A 27911-nucleotide genomic window follows, 5' to 3' on the forward strand; every position below is an offset into this window, starting at 1 on the left:
TTCTCCTGCCTCAGCCTCCCGAGTAGCTGGGATTACAGGCACCCGCCACCTCGCCTGGCTAGTTTTTTGTATTTTTTAGTAGAGACGGGGTTTCACCGTGTTAGCCAGGATGGTCTCGATCTCCTGACCTCGTGATCCGCCCGTCTCGGCCTCCCAAAGTGCTGGGATTACAGGCTTGAGCCACCGCGCCCGGCCCTGTTGTTGTTTTTGAGACGGAGTTCCGCTCTTGTTGCCCAAGCTGGAGTGCAATGGCACGATCTCGGCACACTGCAACCTCTGCCTCCCAGGTTCAAGTGATTCTCCTGCCTCAGCCTCCCAAATAGCTGGGATTACAGGCATGAACCACCACGCCTGGCTAATTTGGTATTTTTAGTAGAGACAAGGTTTCTCTCTATTTTGGTCAGGCTGGTCACGAACTCCCGACCTCAGGTTATCCACCCACCTCGGCCTCCCAAAGTGCTGGGATTACAGGCGTGAGCCACCGTGCCCAGCCATTGAAATCATTTCTAAATGAAAAAGTTTAAAGGAAGTGGGGAGAGGAATGTTGCAGATGACAAAGCTGTAGGCCTGCATAGGCCTCCCTGGCCACCTCAGCACCAGATCCCTCACAATGGGCTCCATGCCCTGGAGGGTCTGGGTCCAGGACTCAGCTAGGGGATGCCGGCCTTCCTGTGGCTGGGCCAGTCAGAGTCAAGCACATGGCCATTCAACCACAGCAACCTCTCACACTTGGTTGGTGAGCTGGAGAATCCACTGGCCCCTGTCAGACTTGAGACCTCAGACCTGTCCACCCCAGCCAGTTTCCCACACAGCCTGGGACTGACTGGGTGATGGAGAAGGATCCTTACCATGGAACCTTATCCAGGTCCAGCCCCAGGGTTGCAAAGATTGACGACTGGAAGCTGGGACTCCAGCCCAAGCTGGAGGAGGATCCTTTCCCCTCTCAGGTCCTGTTTCCACCTAAGCCCAGCTCACCCATGAGCCAGGCATCTGCTAGCACATGAGAACAAGACATGGTCTCAGGAAGTCTGCAGGCAGATCAGGAACCCAGGTCTTCCAGGATGAGACCTGAGGCCATGCCGCATTCCTGGCCTGGCCATGTCTGTTCATAGAATTGCCTCTACGTTGGCCAGCCCCACGCCTCCAGACTCTATGTCTACACAGCTCAACTTGGCCATCTTGGGGCCAGAGGGCAGAAGCAGCTTATGTTGGGAAGCGGCATCTGAGAAGGAGGTGAGTTCCCCATCTGCCTGGGAGAAAGGGATCCATGCTGGGGACTCAGGGATCAGGTGCATCTGGTGACAAGCACAGAGGACTGGCTGGGCAGTGCCAGGAAGGCCATTGTCCAGGCCCAGCCATTCCTGGTGTCACGTCCAAAGCTCTTCTAGAAGGCACTGGCTTTGGGCCCCTATACCCTCTACTAGCACAAGGGCCTTGCATCAAGGGGTTGGCCCAAATAGATGGGGGCTTGGGAAGCACCAGCACTGTCATTCTTGGCTCAAATGTCTACCTGGCCTGGGCATCAGAGTACAGTGGTGGGGCAAGAGAAGAAAGGTCCCTGCTTTACTGAAGCTCCCATTCTGATGGAGAGACAGGCAAGAAACAATCCTAGCACACAGCACGCCAGATGGTGCGTGCTCATTGCCATAGAGAAAAAGAGAGTTCCTTCCTTCCTTCCTCCTCCCTCCTTTCCTTCCTCTTTTTTTTTTTTTTTTTTTTGAGATGCAGTTTACCTGTGTCACCCAGGCTGGAGTGCAGTGGTGCAATCTCAGCTCACTGCAACCTCCCCCTCCCACGTTCAAGCGATTCTCCTGCCTTAGCCTCCCAAATAGTTGGGATTACAGGCACCCGCCATCATGTCCAGCTAATTTTTGTATATTTGGTAGAGACGGGGTTTCACCATGTTGGTCAGGCTGGTTTCGAACTCAAGTGATCCACCCGCCTTGGCCTCTCAAAGTGCTGGGATTACAGGTATGAGCCACTGCACCCAGCCTCCTTTTTTATTTCTTTTTTCTTTCTTTCAAGATGGGGCTTGCTGTGTCGCCCAGGCTGGAGTGCAGTCGTGCAATCATGGCTTACTACGGTCTCAAACTCCTGGGCTCAAGCGATTCTCCCACCTCAGCCTCCCAAGTAGCTGGGATTACAGGCCTGTGCCACCGTGCTGGGCTAGACTGAAACTTTAAATGAGTTGCCTGACCGAGACTTCAGTAAAGACCTGCAGGAATTGGGGGAGCAGTGTGGTTTGGATATCTGCAGGGGAATTGTGAGCACAAAGACCCTGGGGCAGGAGCTGTGCAGAGTGTGTAGCTGTGAGTTGAGGTTATGGGGTAGGCCTGGGCAAGTAAGGTGGAGAACAGTGCCAGACATTGTGGGGACACCAGCATGGGAGGACCATGGATCTGTGGGGCACGCACCCTCAGAGGTGCCACTTTGTGCTCATCCTATTCTGTCCTGGCCCATGGGTCTGCCTCTCCACCTGGCTGGGAACTGGGGGACCATTATGGTGTCTCCCCAAGCTGCAGTTTCTTCATCTGTAAAGTGAAGATCACAACTGTGTTAGTCTGTTAAGGCTGCCTTAAAAAAGCAACACAGTCGGCTGGGCGCGGTGGCTCATGACTGTAATTCCAGCACTTTGGGAGGCTGAGGCGGGCGGATCACAAGGTCAGGAGATCGAGACCATCCTGGCTAACATGGCGAAACCCCGTTTCTACCAAAAATACAAAAAATTAGCTGGACGTGGTGGCGGGCGCACCTGTAGTCCCAGCTACTCGGAGTCTGTGGCAGGAGAATCGCTCGAACCCGGGAGGCAGAGGTTGCAGTGAGCCCAGATTGCGCCACCATACTCCAGACTGGGTGACAGAGTGAGACTCTGTCTCAAAAAAAAAAAAAAAAAACCCACCACAGTCTGGGCTCGGTAGCTCACACCTGTAATCCCAGCACTATGGGAGGCCAGGGTGGGAGGATCATGTGAGCCCAGGATTTTGGGACCAGTTTGGGCAACATGGTAAAACTCCTTCTCTACAAAAAATACAAAAAATCAGCTGGATGTGGTTGTATGCACCTGTAGTCCTATCTACTCAGGAGACTAAGTGGGAAGATTGCCTGAGCCCAGGAGGTGGAGGCTGCAGTGAGCTGTGATCTTGCCACTGCACTCCAGTCTGGGCAATGGAGTGAGACCCTGTCTCAAAAAAAAAAAAAAAAAAAAAAAAGGCATCACAAATTAAGCCGCTTGAAATAACAGACATTTATTACAGTCACACAGCTCTGGAGGCTGGAAGTCCATGATCAGAGTGACGGCAGGCCTCCTCCCTCTGAAGGCTCCAGGAAAGGCTCTGAAGCAGGCCCCTCTCCCAGCTTCTGGTGATGCCTTGGCTTGTGGAGCAGAATTCCAGTCTTTACACGGTGTTCTCCCTGTGTGCATATCTGTCCATGTCCAAATCTTTCTTTTTCCTTTTTTTAAGAGACAGAGTTTTTCTCCATCATCCAGGCTGAAGCGCAGTGGTGCAATCACGGCTCACTGCAGCCTCCACCTCCTGAGCTCAAGTGATCCTCCTACCTCAGCCTCCCAAGTAGCTGGGACTACAGGTGTGCACCACCATGCCACGCTAATTTTATTTTAATTTTTCTGTAGAGATGGGGTCTTGCTATGTTGCCCAGGCTAATCTGGGCTCAAGCAGTCCTCCAGCTTTGGCCTCCCAAAGCGCTGGGATTACAATGTGAGCCACTGCGCCCAGCCCAAATCTTCCTTTTTTGTTTTTTTTGAGACAGAGTGTCTCTCTGTTGCCCAGAGTGCAGTAGTGCAATCTTGGTTCACTGCAACCTCTGCCTCCTGGGTTCAAGCGATTCTCCCACCTCAGCCTCGCACTACAAGTGTGAGTCACCATGGCCAGCTAATTTTTGTATTTTTTTTTTGGTAGAGACAGCGTTTCGACATGTTGCCCCAGGCTGGTCTCAAACTCTTGAGCTCAAGCAATCCTCCTGGCTCAGCCTCCCAAAGTGCTGGGATTATAGGCATGAGCCACTGTACCCAGCCTAAGTCTTCCCCTTTTTATAAGGATAGCCGTCGTGTTGGATTAGGGCCCACACTAACGACCTCATTCCACCTTGGTTATCCCCAGAAAAACCCTATCTCCAAATGCAGTCACATTCTGAGGTACTGTGGGTCAGGACACTGATATATCTTTTTGGGGGACACCACTCATAACACCAATAGAATCACCATTGAGGGCTGTGCTTCCTTAGGGGCTCAGGCTACTGGGGAGCCCTGGGCAGGGTGGGGGCAGAGGGACCCATGCAAGAGCAGAGACTGCTCTTCCTGGTGAACTGGGCAGAGGTGAACATCCGGGGGACTCTTCATGAGGGCAGGACGCCATCCAGGTTGGGTGCTGGCGTTGGTCGCCAGCACAGGACACGGTGACCACTGGGGCAGGTGAATGTGTTGGCAGCAAGGGCAGTGCCCCCAGCCAGGAGCCTGTTGTCCTGACTCAGAGGATACGTATGCGACTTGGGGCCTCAGTTTCTCCTCAGGCCTGGGGGTGTAGCCTGGGTCGCAGCTGGGAAACTCAGAAATTCTGAGGTCAAAGTGAGCCATGGAGGGCTCCAAGCCCAGCAGAGTGGTCTGGGCAGGAAGGGGAAGGGACGGGGAGGTCCCTGCTCCTCCCTAGGTGAACTTGCATCATGTCACAATCAGGCCAGGAAGCCCAGAGGCTTTAAAAAGTCTTCGTTGGCCGGGCGCGGTGGCTCAAGCCTGTAATCCCAGCACTTTGGGAGGCCGAGACGGGCGGATCACGAGGTCAGGAGATCGAGACCATCCTGGCTAACCCGGTGAAACCCCGTCTCTACTAAAAATACAAAAAACTAGCCGGGCGAGGTGGCGGGCGCCTGTAGTCCCAGCTACTCCGGAGGCTGAGGCAGGAGAATGGCGTAAACCCGGGAGGCGGAGCTTGCAGTGAGCTGAGATCCGGCCACTGCAGTCCAGCCCGGGCTACAGAGCAAGACTCCGTCTCAAAAAAAATAAAAATAAAAATAAAAAAATAAAAAAGGCCGGGCGCGGTGGCTCAAGCCTGTAATCCCAGCACTTTGGGAGGCCGAGACGGGCGGATCACGAGGTCAGGAGATCGAGACCATCCTGGCTAACACGGTGAAACCCCGTCTCTACTAAAAATACAAAAAAACTAGCCGGGCGAGGTGGCGGGCGCCTGTAGTCCCAGCTACTCGGGAGGCTGAGGCAGGAGAATGGCGTAAACCCGGGAGGCGGAGCTTGCAGTGAGCTGAGATCTGGCCACTGCAGTCCAGCCCGGGATACAGAGCAAGACTCCGTCTCAAAAAAAAATAAAATAAAAAATAAAAAAAATAAAAAAATAAAATAAAAAGTCTTCGTTGGCCGGGCGCGGTGGCTCAAGCCTGTAATCCCAGCACTTTGGGAGGCCGAGACAGGCGGATCACGAGGTCAAGAGATCGAGACCATCCTGGTTAACACGGTGAAACCCCGTCTCTACTAAAAAATACAAAAAACTAGCCGGGCGAGGTGGAGGGCGCCTGTAGTCCCAGCTACTCGGGAGGCTGAGGCCGGAGAATGGTGTGAACCCGGGAGGCGGAGCTTGCAGTGAGCTGAGATCCGGCCACTGCACTCCAGCCTGGGCGACAGAGCTACACTCTGCCTCAAAAAAAAAAAAAAAAAAAGTCTGCGTCTCAGCATTAGATATCTGGGACCCCCTTATAGTCGGCCAGGTCCAGGTATGCAAGCTCCTTAGAGCTGGCCCCAAACTAGGAGCTCCTGGGGCTGAGACAGATGCAGACCTGCTCTCCTGCCCCTCTTACCATCCCCTGGCCCCCACCATCCAACAGAAGTCCAGGCCAGCCTGCCTCCCCCTCCAGTGGGGCCTCCACGGCAACCCGATAGACTTGTATGGGTGACTGGCCCCATAACCGGCATCTACCACATCCCACACGCATGGGGTCTCTCACGGCGGCCCCTGCCCAAGGACAGATGGGCTGACCCACAGGCATCCACAAGTGGGGCTGAAGAAGCTGTGAGGAAAGGGGGAGGTGGGAAGGGCCTTGTCCAGGGGGTCTGGCTGCATGGGAGACACAACAGCTCCCACTGGCACCCTGCACACAAGGGAAAGGCCTCGAAATGCGCTCACCAAAACCTCAGAGTTTTATTATCAGCAGCTCACATTCGGGTACAGGTTCCTATGAAGATTGCCTCATCTGGTGGGAGGAGGGAGAGAGCAGGGCTGGCTGAGATGGGGCTGCCAGGGCCATGGCCTCCAGCTGGGTAAGCGGGAATCTGAGAGCCCCTGGTGCACACGGAGCCTCCTGGCACACACAGGATTGTCCCAAACACAAAGGACCCTGGCACACTCAAGGGCACTGAATCTGGCAATGAGTCTGCACTTCTGTTATGAGAGTGGGTTTTTCGGCCAGGCATGGTGGCTCACGCCTGTAATCCCAGCACTTTGGGAGGCCGAGGCAGGTGGATCACCATGTCAGGAGTTCAAGACCAGCCTGACCAACCTGGTGAAACCCTGTCTCTACTAAAAATACAAAAATTAGCTGGGCGTGGTGGCACACGCCTGTAATCCCAGCTACTCAGGAGGCTGAGGCAGGAGAATCGCTTGAACCTGGGAGGTGGAGGTTGCAGTGAGCTGAGATCATGCCACTGCACTCCAGCCTGGGCAACAGAGCAAGACTCTATCTCAGAAAAAAAGAGAGTGGGTTTTTCTCAGGTCTTCTTTGTGCCCAGTTCCAAATGTGGCTGTCTCCTCTGCAGGAGCAGGTCTGCTTGTCAAGAATTCAAGCACGCCTTGTGCTCTGTGGCCACAGGAGAGGAGGGGCCGCTTTTAAATACAAGCCTACTCCTGTCATCGGACTAGAATGAAGGCCCACTGGCCAGAAGCACATGAGAGGTGAGAGTTGCCTTTCTGCCTTGCCCAGCATCGTGTGTGTGCATGTCTGTGCAACTGTGCACATGTGTAGTACACCTATGCAGGTACATGTGCACGTGCCTGTGTCGGTGTCCGTGTATATGCCTTGCGTGTGTGTGCTTGTGCACGTGCAGGAGTGTATGGGTGTGCCGTGTGTGTGCCTGTGTACATGTGCAAGATGGGCTCCGGTGTATCCACATGTTCATGGTGTACCTGGGCCAGTCCTAGACCTGGTGTCAGACTCTGCTGCTCCCCACTGGCATAAAGGCAGACCCTGAGCTGGGCATGGGGACACAGACAGGTAACACGCAAACCACACGGTCCTGATCCAGGGGATGCTGGCCAAGCCACGGGCAGCGCAATGTGGTATGGCCAAGGAACGTTTCCTGTCCACAGTGCCCCTCAAGGCAGGGCCCCCCAGGAGCCCACTGGCCACGCCCAGAGGTGGTGTTAGTTCTGTAGTGTGAACTCATAGGTTCTGGTCTCCCAGCGGGAGAGGTCCTTGTCCATCATGCTACGCTCAGTGAAGGTCACGTGGCCATCCGCATCTACCAGGATGATGGTGTTGGTTCTGAAAGAAAGCAGCGTCCCTCGTTCACCTGGTGTCCCTCAGCCCTGCCCTGCCTGTTACAGCTACAGCTAGGACAAGAATGCAGGCAGGTAGAGGCAGGACCCCCATGCCTGGAGACTGTGCCAAGTCACAGAAGAACAGCAGCCTCAGTCTTGGGGATGATGAGGGGCTGTCAGTGGCACGTGAGCTTCTGGTTGGCTCCGCAGGCCCACACTAAGTGAGTCCTGCCACCTTCACTAGGAACCACCCCACCCTGCCCTGCTCTCCCTGTGTAGCATGAGCCACGGCACACAGAAGCCTGCAGGCTGACCACACGCTTCCCCCTCGGAGGCCCAGGTTCCCAGACACAGCCACGCTTGGTTCTTCCAAGAGGTCAAGCTGTTGACCACTTGGGGCCCAGGCCTCCTCTGTCTGGAAGACTCCCCTCCTGTGCCCTCTCTTCCAATGCCCAGGCCATGCCAGCCCACCTGAAGCAAACATTCAGCGCACTCTCCTCTCCTCCAACCCTCTCTGCTGTGGGCTTTGCAGATAGAGGGTGGCACCAGATTCCCCAGCAGCCCCGGCACAGGCTGGTTCCCAGGGCAGACACACACTCAGTGTTCCCCGTGGGGTGGGACCCAGTGGCCATGCGGCCTGTCAAGGAGAGGACTTGGCACCTGCCTTTCCCTCATACACAGGAATATGAGTCTATGATAGAGGAGGGGCTGAAAGAAATGACACTGTGCACCTGCCAATGGGCTGGCCAGCTCCAGGTGGGAAAGGCTGGCCAGCAGCTGCCACCCAAGGGTACAGCCTGTAGGCCTAGTGCCACCATAGTGCTGGGGCGTTTGCCCACAGGGATCCACCAATGTGCAGGCAGCCCTGAGGCCATCCTGGCCCCATGTGGCTATGTACTGGCTCCTAAAGCCCAGCCTATGGGGCCCTGGGAGCCTGTGGTATCTGCTCACCCTGTAGCTGCATCTGGACAGGGCAGAAGCTCTGGAATCCACTCGGGCGAGGAAGGAGCCTGGCCCTCGCTATGGAACATGGGGGCACTTGGCTTCTTTGCCGGCCCTCTAGCGTGGGAGGTGGGACACGGGATAGGAGGTGGCGCACCCACCGGGCTGCAATACCTGGTGCCGTAGCCAGGGCAGCGCACACACACAGCTGCGTACTTGCTCAGCACGGGCTGCACGTACTCCCCGCCCTGGTCCTCGATGGCCGGGTCTGGCAGCTGCCTGCAGGATGGAGGGAAGCGGTGGCCATTAGTCCCTCTGTGGCCTGCCCACAGCTTGGTCTAGCCCCATCCCACCTGGTGGCCTAACTGGCTCTGGGGAGTGGCCGGGGAACTGCAAGGCTTGTTTCTTTTCTTCTTTTCTTTTTTTTCTTCTCTTCTCTTTTCTCTTCTTTTCTTTTTTGGAGGCAGAGTTTCACTCTTGTCACCCAGACTAGAGTGCAATGGCTCGATCTTGGCTCACTGCAACTTCCACCTTCCGAGTTCAAGTGATTCTCCTGACAGAAGTCCACTCAAGCCAGCCATTGTAGCTAGCATCAGGGCTCCAGTCGTCAGCTGGGATTACAGGCGTGCACCACCAAGCCCATCTAATTTTGTATTTTTAGTAGAGACAGAGTTTCACCATGTTGGCCAGGTTGGTCTTGACCTCCTGACCTCAGGTGATCCACCCACCTCAGCTTCCCAAAGTGCTGAGATCACAGGCATGCGCCACCACAACAGGCCTGTTTCCTACACGTTTCTGCTCAAGGCGGAAAATCTCCATCTACCCTTAACGTATGACTCAATCGTAGAGCTTTGGCCCCAGATGGCACACACAAGCTCCCTGCCTGCCCCAAGAAGTGCCCTGTGGGCATCTGCCCCTGTGAGAGAAGTCCACTCAAGCCAGCCATTGTAGCTAGCACTGGGACTCCAGCCATCAGTGAGGGCAGCCAGGGCCAGTCCTTGGCCTGCCCCAGATGGCACACTGTAAGTCCACTGTAAGTGTGGACTTACAGCTGGGAGGGGCTGCTGGGCACGCCCAGGTGGGGCTCTTCCAATGAGGCAGTGATGCTGAGGCTGAAGGATGAGGCCGCAGATCAGCGGCCCAGAGGAGAGGGAGGGTAGACAGGGGGCAGAAAGGGGCCCCAGGGGGAGGAGTGGGAGACAGTCCATGGGGGCTTCTCTGAAGGGGGCAAGCTGGACAGGGTGGGAGTGGACGCTGGGTCACCTGGGCAGGGCAGTGGTCTGAGCTGGGTGGGGAGCGAGGGATGGGTGGGGCATCTTGCCCAGTGGGAGAAAGGCCAGCACGGCAAGCACCAGGACCCCTGGCTGGGGCAACCAAGACCCCGGTGCCTGGCACCTGAGGGGCCTTGAGGCCTACAGGCAAGGAAATGGGTGGGGGCACCTATACCCAGGCAGTTCCCGGAACTGCAAGTCCCTGCCCAGCACTCAGCGCAGGGTCGCAGGGGACAGACCGCACGCAGGAAGCCCCATCAACCCTGAGTGCTGACCCTGGCCACTCATTTCCATGATTTGTCTCTTCCGCCTGGGTTTGCTGAGTGTCTAGAATCTTCTGGAACTTCCCGCTAGCCCCCAGGATGCAGAGGGGAGCATCCATCTGCTCTGGGCCCCATGTGGCTGCATCAAGCCTCTGAGCACACTGAGCCTCCCCTGGGCCTGGGCCTGGGCCTGGGCCTATCTCCTGTCATCAAAAGTCCCTGGTGTTGGAAACCTCAGCTGGCTCAAGGGGACAGGCAGGGAGGACAGCATGTCCATCAACTTCCTTGCAGCTGGGGACCCAGCCTGGCCACCTCCACGGGCCTCCCAGGGCGGCAGGGCCTGCCTTTCCCTCTGCCCTGGTTGGGAGACACCAGGGCTCACCCCAGCAGGACCCGCCCACTCACGCCTCTTCATTGTTGAGCACATCCAGGAGGTTGGCGATGAGCACATCCTTGGGCAGTGCCTGGCTCCGTTCCACAGCCTCCAGGAAGAGCTGCTTCCCAAAGCACAGCTTCCTCCAGGGCGTCTCCAGCAGCGCGTTGCTCAGCCCATAGGTGCCTGTGGGGAGCAATCGGCTGGCCATGCAGAGGCCTTGCTGTGCCATGTCAGGACAAATTGCCACCTGCCACCCACCTAACATGGGGTACAGCTGGGGACAATGAAATCAGGCCAGACTGAGGCCAAGCCACTCCGTGCTCCAGCACCTTCCCTATGCTCATTCCTGACCTGACGGCTTGGCAAAGAGTGGAGAACTCAGCAGTAGGCGGAAAGGGGCACCCATAGGAGACCACAAGGCACAGATGCCCAGCAGCATGGATGGATGAATAAGAAATGAGCAACCTGAAATCTCAAAGGCAAACGGGGCAGCCAAGAGGGAACCTCTTCACCTCACGCCAGGTTGGGAGGCCACCTGAGAAGTTCAAGAGCAGGAGAATTAGCCACTAGAGGCCAGGAGGCACCCACCACAATCACGTCCCTATCTGGGGAACCCCCAACAGTGCCACACAGTGGGCACAGGTGCAGGCTGGGCCTCAGCAGAGCATGGCCCACCTCTGCATACCAGCCAGGCCCCTGGCTAGGAGAGCCAGGGGGCTCAGTGCACAGACTCTGAACTGTGGCTTCTCTGAACTGCGGCTTCTTAGAACAAGCTCCCAGAGTGTTGGCAGAAGGCAAGGCCAACAGGAAAAGGGTTTCTCATGACACAAAAAGCGAAGGGGAGGGACTTGAGGTGGAGAAGCACCTCACCTCAGAGGCTCTTCTCTAGAAGCCAGAGCAGCAGGGGTGGGCTTGATGGGAGCCATGCACCCCAAATGATGCACCAGGGAGACCAAGACACCACCCCTTTCCCTGTCAGACTTCCAGGAGAATATCTTGGCCAAGGCATTTCTCAGGGAGACAGCCCTGGCTCTGCCAGGGCCCCCAGAGCCAAGCCTCCAGCCCCAGGTATCACAATGCTTTTGCCATCGTGAACGACATGGAAGACCATTCAACTGCATAGTCGTGGGCAAAGAATGGAGCTGGACTCTACCTCACATCATACACAAAAGATAACTCAGGTCGAGAGAGGTGGCTCACTCCTATAATCCCAGTACATCGGGAGGCTGGGGCAGGAGGATCACAGGAGCCCAGGAATTCAAGACCAGCCTGGGCAAAATAGTGAGACCTTATCTCTGCAAAACATTACAAGTTAGCTGGACATGGTGGCATACAACTGCAGTCTCAGCTACTTGGGAGGGAGGATCTCTTTTTTATTTTTTATTTTTGAAACAGAGTCTTGCTCTGTTGTGCAGGCTGGAGTGCAGTGGCAGGATCTCGGCTCACTGCAAGCTCCGCCTCCCGGGTTCACGCCATTCTCCTGCCTCAGCCTCCGGAGTAGCTGGGACTACAAGCGCCCACCACCACGCCCAACTACTTTTTTCTATTTTTTAGTAGAGACGGGGTTTCACCGTGTTAGCCAGGATGGTCTCGATCTCCTGACCTTGTGATCTGCCCGCCTCAGTCTCCCAAAGTGCTGGGATTACAAGCGTGAGCCACCGCGCCCGACCAGGGAGGGAGGATCTCTTAAGGCCAGGAGGTTGAGGGTGCAGTGAGTCATGACTGCACCACTGCACTCCAGCCTGGGTGACAGAGCCAGACCCTGTCTCAAAAAAAAAAAAAAAAAAAAGTTAAATCAAACCAAAGACCCAAGTGAAAGAGCAAAAACTATAAAACTCTAAGAAGAAAGTATCGGGGGAAAGCTTCATGACCTTAGATTAGGCAGTGGTTTCTTAGAAAAGAAACCAAAATCATGAGCAACAGAAAAAAAAAGAAAGAGACATGGGACTTAAAATTTTAAAGCTTTGTGCTTTAAATCAGACTTGTAGCTAGAATGAATGTATAAGGCACTCCTATAATGCAAAAAGACACCCCAATTTGAATAACCATTTCTCCAAAGAAGACATACAAATGGCCAACGAGCATGAGAATAGCTGTTCAACATCATAGCCATCAGAGAAACGCAAACCAAACCACGAGGCCACACTACTTCACACCCACTATCATGGCTATCACCAAAAACGCGGAAAATAGCAAGTGTTGGTGAGGATTCAGAGAAGCTGCAACCCGCATTCATTGCTGGTGAGAATGTATAAGCCTGCAGCAGCTTTGAGAAACAGTTTGGACGTTCCTCAAAAGGTTAAACAGGGTTACCATACAACTTAACAACTCCATTCCTAGGTATTCACACAAGAGTCATAAAAACATACGACCACACAAACGCTGTGAGGTCACACTGTGAGCAGCACTGTTTATAACAGGCGAAAGGTGGAAACAATGCAAGTGTCCATTAATGGATGAAGGGAAGAAACAAAAAGTACCAACTGGCTTGAGGGTTCAGGGCAGCTGGCTCGGCAACTCCTTAAATTCCTATGGCTACAAGAAAAAACACACTCTTGATAAACTCCCTCACAATAGCAGCGATCACACACATTATCAGACCCTCTTTGACTTACAGCCCAGACTACTACAACCCCGATTGGACAGAGAACCAACCTTCAAACACTCTTTTCTGATAAGCAACTACAGACCGTAAGCCAGTTTCAGCAGTTCATAGAGGCTGCACTCCAACTGTGTCCCAGAGCTCACCTTCTGATGGAAAGAGCCGGATTTTACCTCATTTTCTTTTTTTTTTTTTTTTTTTTTTTTGAGATGGAGTCTCGCTCTGTCGCCCAGGCTGGAGTGCAGTGGCCGGATCTCGGCTCACTGCAAGCTCCGCCTCCCGGGTTCAGGCCATTCTCCTGCCTCAGCCTCCTGAGTAGCTGGGGTTACAGGCGCCCACCACCTTACCCGGCTAATTTTTTGTATTTTTAGTAGAGATGGGGTTTCACCATGTTAGCCAGGATGCTCTTGATCTCCTGACCTCGTGATCCGCCTGCCTCAGCCTCCCAAAGTGCTGGGATTACAGGTGTGAGCCACCGCGCCCGGCTGCTGGTGGGTTTTTAGACAACATTAAGTGAAAAAAGTCAGTCCCCTAAACTACGTATTATAGGATTCCCTTTATACAAAGTGTCCAGAATAGACAAATCCACAGATAGAACGCAGATTAAAGGTTGCAGGGGCTGAAGAGGTGGGGACTGAGGAGTGGCTGCTGAAGGGTATGGCTTCCTTTGGGGATCAACAAAAGGTTCTGGAATTAGGTAGTGATGACAGTTACTCTGGGAATGAACCGAAACCTACTGAATGATACACTTTAAATGCGTGAACTGTGCTGCTAGTCAGTCATATCTCAATAAAGCTGTTATCAAAAAAATAAAGGCAACGTGAACCAGGTGGGGCAGGCTCAGGGATGAGGCAGAATGTAGACAGAAGTAAGTTCCCCAAAATAACAACTGAGCAGAAAATAAGCATCTCCGGCCATGGAGGTCTCAGCCTCTGAGAACCGTGGGTGTCACGTGGATGGTTACAGCGACTGCCCCAGAGGCCTCTGGGCCAATGTTCAGAATGAGGGGGTCGTAGGGGGTCTCTGACTGCTTTTGCACCTTTTAGTTTCCAGTTCTCTCCTGGGCAGTCACAGGCTCAGCGTGGCCCAGCTCCACCGCCACAGACCCACCTTGCCACATATTCCAACCCCACGGACCCTGAACTGACAGGGAGGTCCTGGGGCAGGTGGAACAGCAAGAGCTGGCTGAGACAGTCAGAACAATCCTTTGCAGGCTCAGGACCTTCTGGGGCCACATCCCTGCCTCACTGGTAGTGTCTGTGTCTGTGCCACTGCCCAGCTCTTGGGAGCTCAGGTGGACCGCCCACAGTTGTATTCAAGGTAGGGAGGGGAAGACCAGGGTCACAGAGGGTGGCCGGAAGGATGAGCCCCAGGTGGAGGAGAGGGCACCAGCTGGTATGCGTGGGGCCAATGGGTGGGAGACACTGGAAGCCACCTTCCAGGCAGATGCCTCCTCTGGAGATCCCAACTAGCCCAGGGGTTCGGGCCTGGGCACTACCTTAGCAAATGGGGTGCTGGGCCCATCTGTGGATGGAAGCTAGCTGGAAGCTAGCTCCAGTGTGGGCCAGGCAAGGACCACAGGACTCATGATGAGCCCGTCAGCACCACCAGCCCCCCCAGATGCAGGAGGGGTGGGGCCACTCAGCTGTCCTGGGGACTGCTTACCTTGGGCCCCTCCAGGAATGCTTGGGGCTTCAGTTCCACCATGTATACCCAGTGGGAAGGTGTGCACCTGTGACCTGCAATCTCACTTGGTGATTTATGCCAAATGCCAAAGGAAGTCTGTGTGACGTGGGCATGGAGCTTCCGAGGAGCCAGGGGTGTGAGGGAGCCCCCTCACAGAGGGGTGTGGGTGGCACCAAGAGCACTGACACACTCCCCAGGTGCCAGAACACCCTGTGTGAGCCAGCAGCTTGAATAGAGGGACCAAAGCGGGCGTCTGAGGCACAGTTCCATGATGCCACCAGCAAGGAGTCTCTGCGAGCAGCGAGCATGGAAGTGAGCGAGCCAGCTGGCCCCGGAACCTGGGCTCCGGTCCCTACAGTTTTGTGCACCCAGGGCAAATGCCATTTCCCAGGAGTGTTGCTTTGTCCTGGCACCAGACCTGGGACAAGATGCAGACCTCCCTCCCAGAACATGGCTGCAGAGGGGGGCAACATGACACATTCCGTCCAGGTTGGGGCACTGGCAGAGGAAGCTTCCAGGAAATCGCAGCACCCAAGGAGGGGGTAAAGGAAGGACATGCAGCAGGAGGCACAGGCTGGGCAGTGGTGCAGAGCCAGGGCAGGAAGGACCCAGCTGTGGAGTGTGACCTGGTGCAGGGGGGCTTGAGGCCCTGAGGATGGGGACCGGGGATCAGACTGGGGACTGGGTACAGGAGGTGCGCGTCTATGTGGGGCTGGAGTGGAGTGTGTACATGTGCGTCAGGGAGCAGACCAGGCAAGAACCCGAGTGGTGACGGCCCCAGAGGGTCTGAGAAGGGACAGGCACAGGGCACACTGGGACGGCACAGGAAGCAAGGCTGGGGGTGGCCGGCTGGGCTACAGGGCTGCAGTGGGAAGCCCAGAACAGGGGCATATCTCGCTCAGCAGGAAAGGCCCATGGTGGGGGGCGAGCAGGGAGCCAGGGCTCTCGGAAGTGTCCAGGTGCAGGGCAAGGTCCCTACAGACCATAAGGCACTTAAACGGCCACAAAGTTATCCCAGGAGAGTAATATGACAAGAGTCTGGTCTCTAAAAAGCACAGGGGTAACCTCTGCATAGGAACAGCCCCCCACCCCATCAGGCTGCCAGGGCAGGCTCACCTGGCATCAAAACGATGGGATCAGGCTCCCCTCGGTTCCCATAGTAGCAAATGACGTCTCCCTTTGCTGTGCTGCAGACCAAGGGGAGAGAATGTCAGACTACAGCCATTGGGTGTCCTCCCCCGACACTGCCTGGGGATCTCACAGCCCTGTTTCTGGAGGCTAGCGATGTGCATAGTAGCCCACTGTGGCCAGGTCAGGGGCTTGCAGGACCCAGCCCCTTGGGCACCTGGCAGGCAGGGTCATGGAGGCCCCAGCTCTTGTCCAGCATCATGGGTATGTTCCCAGCTCACCTCGGGGTCCACCAGCCTGGGAAGCACAGCATCTAAAAGGCCTTCCTGCCTTGCTGAATGCCCCATGGCATGGGCACACAAAAGGCTGTCCATGGCGACAACTGCAGGGCTGAGCCACATCCCCACATCACCAACCTCTCCATCAGGCCCCCCACCACAGCTCATCTCTGAGTATTTCTGGACAGGTGGCCCCAGGGTGATCGAGGCTTCCAAAAAAAGCGCCAAAGACCACATTTTCCTACTCTCATGTGTTAAGTGTACAATTAAAATAGTTAAGGGACAGTTGAGCTAGGCATAGTGGCTCATGCCTACAGTCCCAGCTACTCTGGAGGCTGAGGAGGGAGGACTGCTTGAGGCCAGAAGTTTGAAACCAGACTGCGCAACATAGCAAGACCCCATCTCTACAAAATAAATTAATTTTAAAAAAGAAAATAGTTAAAAATGCTCCCGGCCGGGCGCAGTGGCTCAAGCCTGTAATCCTAGCACTTTGGGAGGCCGAGACGGGCGGATCACGAGGTCAGGAGATCGAAACCATCCTGGCTAACTCGGTGAAACCCCGTCTCTACTAAAAAATACAAAAAACTGGGCCGGGCGCGGTGGCGCAAGCCTGTAATCCCAGCACTTTGGGAGGCCGAGACGGGCGGATCACGAGGTCAGGAGATCGAGACCATCCTGGCTAACTAACACGGTGAAACCCCGTCTCTACTAAAAAATACAAAAAACTAGCCGGGCGAGGTGGCGGCGCCTGTAGTCCCAGCTACTCGGGAGGCTGAGGCAGGAGAATGGCGAGAACCCAGGAGGCGGAGCTTGCAGTGAGCCGAGATCGCGCCACTGCACTCCAGCCTGGGCGACAGAGCGAGACTCCGTCTCCAAAAAAAAAAAAAAAAAAAAAAAAAAAAAAAAAATACAAAAAACTGGCCGGGCGTGGTGGCGGGCGCCTGTAGTCCCAGCTACTCGGGAGGCTGAGGCAGGAGAATGGCGAGAACCCGGGAGGCGGAGCTTGCAGTGAGCTGAGATCCGGCCACTGCACTCCAGCCTGGGCGACAGAGCGAGACTCCGTCTCAAAAAAAAAAAAAAAAAAAATGCTCCCCAGCTGAAAATATTCCAATCCTCAATACCACAGTAAGTCTTCTAGAACTTGAAGTGCCTTTTTTGCAAAGTGAAGAGGATCTCTTTGTGGCCTGTGAGATGCCCTCCCAGGCCAGATGCTGGGCATGGAGCCCTGGCCCTTCGAGATGAACAGATGCAGAGAAAGAGCCAGGTGTGGTGTCTTCCTCCCCAAGTGCTGCCCACCAGGTGGGACCCACCTTCCCCACCCCTAGTAGCCTTCAAGGGCCCCCTGTCCACGTTCACATTCCATTCCCATTCTTCCTCACCATGGTCTTTGGCAACTTTCCTAAGACACTCGGTTCACAATTTCAGAGACTGTTTGTAGGCAAAAAGCTCCTCTGGACTTTCTGTGTAAGGACCTACAGAACTGGACACCCATGCTGGGGCCACTGCCAGCACTACCACAGGCCAGGCGGAGGGCAGGCCTCACCCAGGGATAGCCGTGGCCGTGACAAGCCTCTTTCCCTTCCAGGCCTTGGCTTCCTCATCTGTACCTACCAGCAGGGCTGCTCGCTGACCTCTGATGTCCCCCACCCTCCAGCCTCGGCCCTGGCACCAGCTTTTGCCTGACCTGTGTTACGCTCTACTTGCCACTGCCTGTATCCTCAGGCTAGGTCCAGGAGGCTGACGCTCACTCTGCAGCCTTTGGAGCCGGGAGAGTTGCATAGGCTCTGAGGAGCCCAAGACCCCACCCCCCAACCACAGGAGCCCATGCATCTGCTCAGGGCATGGCACCCCTGGTACCCCACCTCCACACAGCTGCTGAGTGCCGAGTTCTGCTGGCATCACGGCCACGAATCCATTCTCCTGAGGCTAAGTCAGACCCACGTGGAACTACTGACCGGGGAAAGTGGTTCCTGAGTATGGGGGCCTGCAGGTAGCACATGGGCTCTGCCACCTGGAGTCACAAAGGCATGGGCAGGAAGAAGGGCTCCAGGCAGCAAGTGCCCCACGCCAGCCCTCGGCTCTCCACCTAGGGGACACCGCAACTCTCTGAGCCTCCATAGCAAGTGCACAGGCCCGTGCGGGGCAGGGCTGGGCATGCCACACACAAGGGATGCTCAACGAATAGCAGGCCTGGGGCTCGGGAGCCAGGACAGCGGCCTGTGGACCTGCCCTCGTGGAAGGAGGCAGCTTCGGGGCCCGCCGCAGTGTGCCGACCACTTCCTGTTTGCCTGTCCTGGCGGAAGGCCCAGACTACCAGCATTCGCCAAGTTCTGGGGCGTTGGAGGCGGAGGAGGGCAGGAGGGAGGAATGCTCACTTCACGGAAGGGCAAAACACACAAAACCTCTGCAGTTCCTGTGGACTCGTCTCCAACAGGAGCTTCCCTGAGAGCACAGCATCCCAGCCACTCCAGGCCAGGGCTGCCGAGGGCTGCTCTGCACAGCCTGCCCGTGGGAGGGAGGACCCAGCCAGGGCCACTCTATGTGACTGTTCTTCACAGCCTCAGCTTTCTCCAGGGAGCCAGCAGCCCTCATGCCATCACAGGAAGCCTTGGGCTTCACTCCCAAATACCCGAGTTGGTACATCTGTGACAGGCTCATTCCTCAGAATGTTTGCCAAGTCATGAGGAGCAACGTCCCTGGAGAGGCTGCCACGGCCTCCAGAGGAACCCGGCTTCCTGATGAGCCTGAGGCCTGCCCCCGAGGCAGTGCTAGGCAGAGCCGCCATCCCCCTCTGGCAGACCCACCTCAGGTCGGCTGCTATGAGGTTGAAGCCATTGTACAGATGGCCCTCCATAGAGACCTTCTTCAGGTAGGACAAGCTGTCCACGTCAGTGGTCAGAAAGTGAGTGACAAGTTCACCTGTAGGCAGGGGACAGATGCCGTGTCCACAGCTGCAGGGATGTGCTCTTCCCCCAGGAACACTGATGTGGGGCCCCCTGGGGAGGATGCAGGAAGATGAGGGGACCCACTGGAGCCCTGGCCTGTCATGACTGTCACAAGAGTCAGCCACATCTCATTAGCCTGGCTGCCACTCAGGTCAGCACTGAAAACTGCTTATTTTATTAAAAAAATGTTTTCCCCACTATGTCTTCCTATGGAAATCCAGCATGAAGTAACAACACCTTTCAGTGGGGACAATGTGTGTCCACAGAGCTGTCATCTCGGGGAAGGCATCTACTCTACACACATTCCAGGCAGGGGACAGTGACACAGCAGTCAGGAGTGACATGCAATGAGGACAAGTGGAGAGTGCTCCCTAAGAGGAGCAAACAGTGCTGCGTGGGTCAGGTGGGAGTGGGCTCCCAGCTGTGACACCAGAGGGCCAGGGCATGGGAAATGGGGATGCCCCTCCTCACTCTTCCTGTCTCTGCCACATACCCCTGCAGCACACCTCCGCGGTGGTGGTGATATGCCCGCAGAAGCCCCCCATCTGCTCCGGGGCCCAGCTTGCCCCCTTCTTGTCCTCACCCTTACCTGGGCTCTGCCCTGCCACATTATGGCACCGCCCACTCTGGAACCTGGCCCTGCCCCATGGTACCTCAGCCCTGCCCCATCCCACACCTGAGCACAAGCACCTTGGCACTTCCTACCTTGGCCCGCCATGCTCCATCATACATTGGCCAGTCCTGTAGTCCCTTGGCCCCACCTTGTCTCACCTAGGCCCACCCCACCCTACCCTGTCTCACCTTGGTCGCACCCCACTCGCCTTACCTCGCCCTCGGGCCTGCCAGTCCAGCTGCGGCTGCAGGTAGTTGGTGAGCGCTGCCAGCTTGCCACGTGTGCTGATGCCTAGCCATGTGCCTCCTTCCTTGCCTTCCTCCATGTCCAGCCCTGTGGCAGACGACAGTGTTACCGCCACTGATGCCACCCATTCCAGTCCCCCTCCCCGGTCCCCAGCCCTGGGAGACGCATACTCGGCCCAGCTCCTGCCTCAAGCTCCTCGAGGACATGCAGCTTGGCCCAGCAGCCCCAGCTATGGAATAGTGGCTGGAACTCTTCAAGGCCAGGCAGCCCCTGGGGCTCATGGGTCATGCAAGCAAGATCCCTGCCCTGCAGGATGACTATGACACCAACCACACCTATCCCAACAGACGCCCTGCAGAACACATCCTCTCACTTGGGCCAGGAGGCTGACCCTCACTCTGCAACCTTTGGAGCCGGGAGAGTTGCACAGGCTCTGAGGAGCCCAAGCTCCAAGGCTGAGGGGCAGCACTAGGCTCCAATCGCATGAATGGGGTGCAGGGACGCTGGCTGTCCTCACCCAGCAGGATGCACCAGGCCCAAAGGGCAGGCCCTTCACTCGGAGCCCAGCACACAACCAGGACCTTCACCCCCGCCAAATCTTCTGCAGGGCGCGGGCCACTGCTAGTGCCACAAGGTTGGAGAGGCCCGGAAAGCCACAGGAGACCAGGGGGTCATTTTACCCAAAGATTGGGGCAAAAAAGGCTGTCATTAAGATGTTATTTTTATTATTATTTTTTTTTATTTTTTTGAGACAGGGTCTCACTGTCACCCAAGCTGGAGTTCAGTGGCGATCACATAGCTCACTGCAACCTCCACCTCCCAGGCTCAAGTGATCCTCCCACCTCAGCCCACATAGCTGGGACCACAGGCGTGCACCATCACACCCGGCTAATTTTTGCACTTTTTTGTACAGACAAGGTTTCGCTGTGTTGCCCAGGCTTGTCTTGAACTCCTGGGCTCAAGCCATCCTCCTGTCTCAGCCTCCCAAAGTGCTGGGATTACAGGAGTGAGCCACTGCACTGCCTAGGATGTTATTTTATTTATTATTATTATTATTTTTTTTTTTTGAGACTGAGATTCACTCTTGTTGCCCAGGCTGGCGTGCAATGGTGCGATCTTGGCTCACTGCAACCTCCACCCCCCGGGTTCAAGCAATTCTCCTGCCTCAGCCTCCTGAGTAGCTGGAATTACAGGCACATGCCATCACGCCCAGCTAATTTTGTATTTTTAGTAGAAATGGAGTTTCTCCATGTTGGCCAGGCTGGTCTCGAATTCCCAACCTCAGGTGATCCAGCCACCTTGGCCTCCCAAAGTGCTGGGATTATAGGCGTGAGCCACCGTGCCTGGCCCTGTTATTTTTATAACAATAATCAATTATAACAGAAAAAAAGATATAAAGATCAAAAATAAAGAAATAAAACTGTATTTGTGGCCCCGTGCAGTGACTCACACTTGTAATCCCAGCACTTTGGGAGGCCAAGGTGGGCGGATCACCTGAAGTTGGGAGTTCGAGATCAGCCTGACCAACATGGAGAAACTCCATTTCTATTAAAAATACAAAATTAGCCAGGCATGGTGGTACATGCCTGTAATCCCAGCTACTTGGGAGGCTGAGGCAGCCTATAATCCCAGCTACTCGGGAGGCTGAGGCAGGGGAATTGCTTGAACCCAGGAGATGGAGGTTGTGGTGAGCCGAGATCACGCCATTGCACTCCAGCCTGAGCAACAAGAGCAAAACTCTATCTCAAAAACAAACAAACAAAACAAAACTGTATTTGCAAACAGCAGGATCATATATAAAGAAAATCCAAAAGGAATACCGAGACCAATGTATTAGAACTAATAAGTAAATGCTAGCAAGAACTGGAAAGCGAAAATTTAAATATACCATTTATAACAGCATTTTAAAACCCTTGGTGTGATTTTAAAAAAAAAAAAAAAACGCGAAAATATTTAATGAAAAATGGGTGACAAAGACTGAAAACTCCAGGGCACTGTTGAGGGTCTCAAATTGAGCTGACTTGATTTAAGGAGAGATGTGCATATTCACTGACTGAAAGATTCAATAGTGGGGTTTTTGTTTGTTTGTTTGTTTTTTGTTGTTGTTTTTTGAGACGGAGTCTCGATCTGTCGTCCAGGCTGGAGTGCAGTGGCGAGATCTCGGCTCACTGCAAGCTCCGCCTCCCAGGTTCAGGCCATTCTCCTGCCTTGGCCTCCCGAGAAGCTGGGACTACAGGTGCCCACCACTACACCTGGCTAATTTGTTCGCATTTTTTTAGTAGAGACGGGATTTCACCATGTTAGCCAGGATGGTCTTGATCTCCTGACCTCGTGATCTGCCCACCTCGGCCTCCCAAAGTGCTGGGATTACAGGCGTGAGCCACCGCGCCCAACTTCAATAGTGTTTCTTGTTGTTGTTATTTGTTTCATTGGGTACTTCTTAGACAACTCAGTACTGTTAAGGTGACACTTCTCCCCAAATGACCCATAGATTCAACACCTGCCCAGTCAAAATCCCAGGGGGCTTTTTGTTTTATAGCAATTAACAGACTGACTAAAATATCTATGCGTATACAAAGGAACTGGGATGGCCAAAATAGTGCCGAAAAAGAAGGTAGACCCACACTTTCTGATTTCTATTTTTTTTTTTTTGAGATGGAGTTTCGCTCTTGTGGCCCAGGCTAGAGTGCAATGGCATGATCTCGGCTCACTGCAACCTCCGCCTCCCAAGTTCAAGTGATTCTCCTGCCTCAGCCTCCTGAGTAGCTGGGATTACAGGCATGGACCACCACACCTGGCTAATTTTGTATTTTTAGTAGAGACGGGGTTTCTCCATGTTGGTCAGACTGGTCTTGAACTCCCAACCTCAGGTGATCTGCCTGCCTCAGCCTTCCAAAGTGCTGAGATTACAGGTGTGAGCCACCGGGCCCAGCCTGATTTCAAGACTTACTAAAAAGCAACAGCACTCAAAGATTGTGTGGTGTTGACATCAAGACAGATACGTAGATCAAAGGGACACAATAGAGTCAGGAATAGACCCACACGTATATGTTCAACTGATGTACAACCAAGTTGCCATAGTAATGAACTAGGCAAAAGAAAATCCATTTAATAAATGATGCTGGAACAACTAGAGAGATTTGGGGGTGGGAGGCAGTAAATCTCAACCCCTACCTCACATTATGTATAAAACCTTGAGATAAATCATAGACCAAACACAAAAACCAAAATTAGGCTTCTAGAAGCAAACGGAAGAAAATATTGTTATATATTTTCCTCTGGGTAGGCAGAGACTTTCTGGATAAGACACAAAAAGAACAACTCATAAAAGAAGATAAACTATACTTTGTTAAAATAAAATATTCTGGTTGGACGTGGTGGCTCACACCTGCAATCCCAGCACTTTGGGAGTCTGAGGCAGGTGGATCACGAGGTCAAGAGATAGAGCCCATCCTGGCCAACATGGTGATATCCCATCTCTACTAAAAATACAAAAATTAGCTGGGCGTGGTGGTGCACACCTGTGGTCCCAGCTACTCCGGAGGCTGAGGCAGGAGAATCGCTTGAACCTCGGAGGCGGAGGTTGCAGTGAGCTGAGATTGCACCACTGCACTCCAGCCTGGCGACAGAATGAGACTGAGACTCTACCTTAAAAAAAATAAAAAAAATAAAAAAAAATTCTGCTCACCAAAAGTTATCATTAAGGAAATGAGTAGGCACAAAGGACTCATATCTAGAATGGATAAACAACTCTTACAAATCAATAATTAAAACAAGAACAAAACTTCCAAATTTGCCCAAGTAACAAGGACCAGATTTACCCTCCTGCATAAAACAACCAAAAAATATAAATAAAACACATGAAACAATGGTGTATTTATTAGTCCATTCTCATGCTGCTACAAGGACATACCCAAGACTGGGTAATTTATAAAGGAAAGAGCTGTGACTCATAGTTCAGCATGGCTGGGGAGGACTCAGGAAACTTAAAATCGTGGCGGAAGGGGAAACAAACATGTCCTTCTTCACATGGTAGCAGGAAGAAGTTCCAAGCAAAGCAGGAAAAGCCCCTTATAAAACCATCAGATCTTGGCTGGGAGCAGTGGATCATGCCTGTAATCCCAGCACTTTGGAAGGCCGAGGCAGGAAGATCACCTGAGGTCAGGAGTTCGAGACCAGCCTGGCCAACATGGTGAAACCCCATCTCTAATAAAAACACAAAAATGAGCCGGGCATGGTGGCAAGCAGCTGTAATTCCAGCTACTCAGGAGGCTGAGTCAGGAGAATTGCTTGAACCTGGGAGGTGGAGGTTGTAGTGAGCCAAGATCGCAACATTGCACTCCAGCCTGGGTAACAAGAGCAAAACTCTGTCTCAAAAAAAACCAAAACCAAAACCAAAACCAAAACAAAACAAACCAAAAAACCCCATCAGATTGCATGAGAACTCACTCACTATCATGAGAACAACGGCATGGGGGTAACTGCCCCATGATTCAATTACCTCCCACTGGGTCTCTCCCAGGACACGTGGGGATTTTGGGAACTACAATTCAAGATGAGATTTGGGTGGGGACACAGCCAAACCATATCAAATGGGTTTTACAAAAAAGGATATGAGAGAGGAAACAAAGTAAGCCCATGATTAGAGAGGCTCCAGGACCCAGCCCAGGGAGCGGTGGGACCAGGCTGAATTCAGCAGACTCCCTGAGCTGAGAAGAGGGGCTTAGTGTTTGGGGAAAGTGAGACACCCAGAGTTCATGGCTGCCATAGTTTGGATGTTTGTCCCTCAGACCTCATGTTAAAATCTGATCCCCGGGCTGGGTGAGGTGGCTCACGCCTCTATCTCAGCACTTTGGGAGGCTGAGGTCAGGAGTTCCAGATCAGCCAGGCCAACATGGTGAAACCCTGTCTCTAGTAAAAACAAAAAATTAGCTGGGCATGGTGGCAGGTGCCTGTAATCCCAGCTATTTGGGAAGCTGAGGCAGGAGAATCGCTTGAACCTGGGAGGAGGTTAAGGTGAGCCGAGATAGCACCACAGAACTCCAGCCTGGGCAACAATAGTGCAACTCTGTCTCAAAAAAAAAAAAACAAAACCTCAAAAAACTGATCCCCAATGTTGGAAGTGGGGCTTAATGGGAGATAGATCTACCTAATGGCAGATCCTTCATGAATGGTGCTGTCCTCACAGTGATGAGTTCTAGCTCTATTAGTTCCTCTGAGAACTGATTGTTTAAAACAGCGTGGCACCTCCCCGCTCTCTCTGGCTTCCTCTCTCCGAGTGTGATCTGCACATACCATCTCCCCTTCCCCTTCCATCATCATTGGAAGCTTCCTGAGGCCTGCATCAGAAGCAGATGCTGACACCATGCTTCAGGTCTCCTGCAGAACTCTAAGCCAAATAAACCTCTTTTCTTTATAAATTACCCAGTCTTGTGGATCACTTGAGGTCAGGAGTTCGAGACCAGCCCAGCCAACCTGGTGAAACCCCATCCCAACTAAAAATACAAAAATTGCGTTGGGGGAGGGATAGCGTTAGGAGAAATACCCAATGTGGATATCGAGTTGATGGGTGCAGCAAACCAACATGGCACATGTATACCTATGTATCAAACCTGCACGCTGTACACATGTACCCTAGAACTTAAAGTATAATAATAAAAAAAATACAAAAATTAGCTGGGCGTGGTGGCGGGTGCCTATAATCCCAGCTACTCGGGAGACTGAGGCAAGAGAATCACTTGAATCTGGGAGGTAAAGGTTGCAGTGAACCAAGATTACACCATTGCACTCCAGCCTAAGCAACTGAGCAAGACTCTGTTTCAAAAAAAAAAAGAAAAATTACCCAGCCTTGGCTGGGCACCGTGGCTTATACCTGTAATCCCAGCACTTTGGGAGGCCAAAAAAGGAAAATCACTTTGGGCCAGGAGTTTGAAACTAGCCTGTGCAACACAGCAAGTATTTGTGGCTACAAATTATTTTTAGAAATGAGCTGGGCATGGTGGTATGCACTTGTAGTCCCAGCTACTTGGGAGGCGGAGGTCGGAGGATCACTTGAGGCCAGGAGTTAGAGGCTGCACTGAGACAGGATTGTGCCACTGCACTCCAGCCTGGGCCACAGAGTGAGACTCTATCTCCAACAACAACAACAACAAAAATTACCCAGACTCAGCTTTTTCCTTTAGAGCAACACAAACGAACTAAGACAGTGGCACAAAAGTACAGAGAGGAAGGAGCTGCACAGAGAATGTCTGGTCAGCATCTCAGGGAGGAGACTATATGACACGGGGGCAAGAACCACCAGTGCTCACACAGGCCGGGGAGTAGGGCTGGCTCCCAGACACCAGGCTGGAAAACCGCAAGATCCAGAAGCACCGAGAAAAGTACACAGAGGGCATCACAGAGGTGTGGGACAAAGGCAAGTGAACTAATATATGTATGTAACTGGAGGGAAGGAGAGAGTGAGGGAGAAGACAGAAGAACTACTTGAAGAAGTAATGGCCGCTGGGCGCAGTAGCTCATGCCTCTAATCCCAGCATTTTGGGAGGCCGAGGCAGGCAGATCACCTGAGGTTGGGAGTTTGAGTCCAACCTGACCAACATGGAGAAACCCCATCTCTACTAAAAGTACAAAATTAGCCTGGTGTGGTGGCACATGCTTGTAATCCCAGCTACTTGGGAGGCTGAAGCAGGAGAATAGCTTGAACCTGGGAGGCGGAGGTTGTGGTGAGCTGAGATGGCACCATTGCACTTCAGCCTGGGCAACAAAAGCGAAACTCCATCTCAAAAAAAAAAAAAAAAAAAGAAGTAATGGCCAAATTTTTATGAATTTAATGATTTTGATTTGCATTTCCTTTTTTGTTTTTCTTTTCTTTTTTTTTTTTTTTTTTTGAGACAGGGTCTTACTCTCTTGCCTAGGCTGGACTGTGGTGGCTCAATCTTAGTTCACTACACCTTCTACCTCCCAGGCCCAGGTGATCCTCCCACCTCAGCCTCCTGAGTAACTGGGACAACAGACATGTGCCACCACATCTGGCTAATTTTTTGTTGTTGTTGTAGAGACAGGGACTCACTATGTTGCCCAGGCTGGTCTCAAGCTCCTGGCCTCAAGGGATCCTCCTGCCTTGGACTCCCAAAGTGCTGAGATTACAGGCGTGAGCCACTGCACCAGGGTGATTTCACTTCCAACAAGTTCTCAAGTAAAGCTAGTGCTACAGGCCCAAGGACCACACCTGGAGAACCACCGTCCTAAACTTTTGCACACAATCTGGTGACACCAGAGAGTGAGAGGATGTGGGCTTTAGTGATATGGTCACCCCGACACTTGGCAGGAGCCCGTGTACATCCGTGCACCAGCTGCCACCATCAAAACACCACAGGGGTGAACAATTCCATAAGACTGGAGCTCCTGGGGTTGGCACTAGTTCAGAGGCAGCTGACAGACCTGGGTGCCAAGGTGGGATGGAGCCCAGGAGGGCACAATAGTCAAGGAGCCAGAGGAGGGAAACCCTCTGAGCCACCACGTCTTCATCTACAAAAACTTTCCACTTTCCAAGGACATCAGTCCCGTGCCTTTACCCACCCGTCCTGACCAGCCCTGCACCCACTGCATCCTCCTATACCAGCAGGCCTAGGACCGCCCTGCCTCAGTCTCCATGCACCCGTCCTCCTCCCACACGGTGCCAGGACCACTCAGCCTCAGCAGCATTCTCATACTACTGCCAGGCCACAGGCCTACATAGGAGTCCTCACAAAACCCCACAGCTGAGCTTTTATTTGATTGATTGATTGATTGAATGAGACAGGGTCTTGCTCTGTCACCCACGCTGGAGTACAGTGGCACAATCTCAGCTCATTGAAACTTCTGCTTTCTGGCCTCAAGCAATTCTCTAGCCTCAGCCTCCTGAGTAGCTGGGGCCACAGGCACACGCCACCATGCCTGGCTCATTTTTGTATTTTTTTTGTAGAGACAGGGTTTTGCCATGTTGCCCAGACTGGTCTTGCACTCCTGGGCTCAAGTAATCCTCCTGCCTCAGCCTCCCTGCCTCCCAAAGTGTTGGGCTCACACC

General features: G+C 53.6%; 1 protein-coding gene across 21 annotated transcripts in view; it reads right to left on the reverse strand.

Annotated features, from left to right (window-relative positions):
- Window positions 1–3220: 3220 nt before the first annotated feature.
- The window catches only part of TANGO2 (transport and golgi organization 2 homolog), a 48965-nt gene continuing 24274 nt past the window's right edge, over window positions 3221–27911 (reverse strand). For 9 of the 21 annotated variants that reach the window (XM_073006999.1, XM_037994857.2, XM_037994858.2 and 6 more), the window contains 6 exons: window positions 19814–19933; window positions 18847–18961; window positions 15753–15823; window positions 10378–10531; window positions 8448–8717; window positions 6138–7500 (listed from right to left, as the gene is read on the reverse strand). In XM_073006999.1, coding sequence (XP_072863100.1) covers window positions 7380–7500; window positions 8448–8717; window positions 10378–10531; window positions 15753–15823; window positions 18847–18961; window positions 19814–19933 — 851 coding nt within the window. In that variant the 3' untranslated portion in view covers window positions 6138–7379. Of the gene's footprint in view, window positions 3451–6137; window positions 7501–8447; window positions 8718–10354; window positions 10532–15752; window positions 15824–18846; window positions 18962–19813; window positions 19934–27911 lie in introns of those variants that run through there. The other 12 variants (XM_073007000.1, XM_037994862.2, XR_012089538.1 and 9 more) reach the window with 9 other exon arrangements.

Source organism: Chlorocebus sabaeus, chromosome 19 (assembly GCF_047675955.1).
Source record: "Chlorocebus sabaeus isolate Y175 chromosome 19, mChlSab1.0.hap1, whole genome shotgun sequence".
NCBI classification, from domain to species: Eukaryota; Metazoa; Chordata; class Mammalia; order Primates; family Cercopithecidae; genus Chlorocebus; species Chlorocebus sabaeus.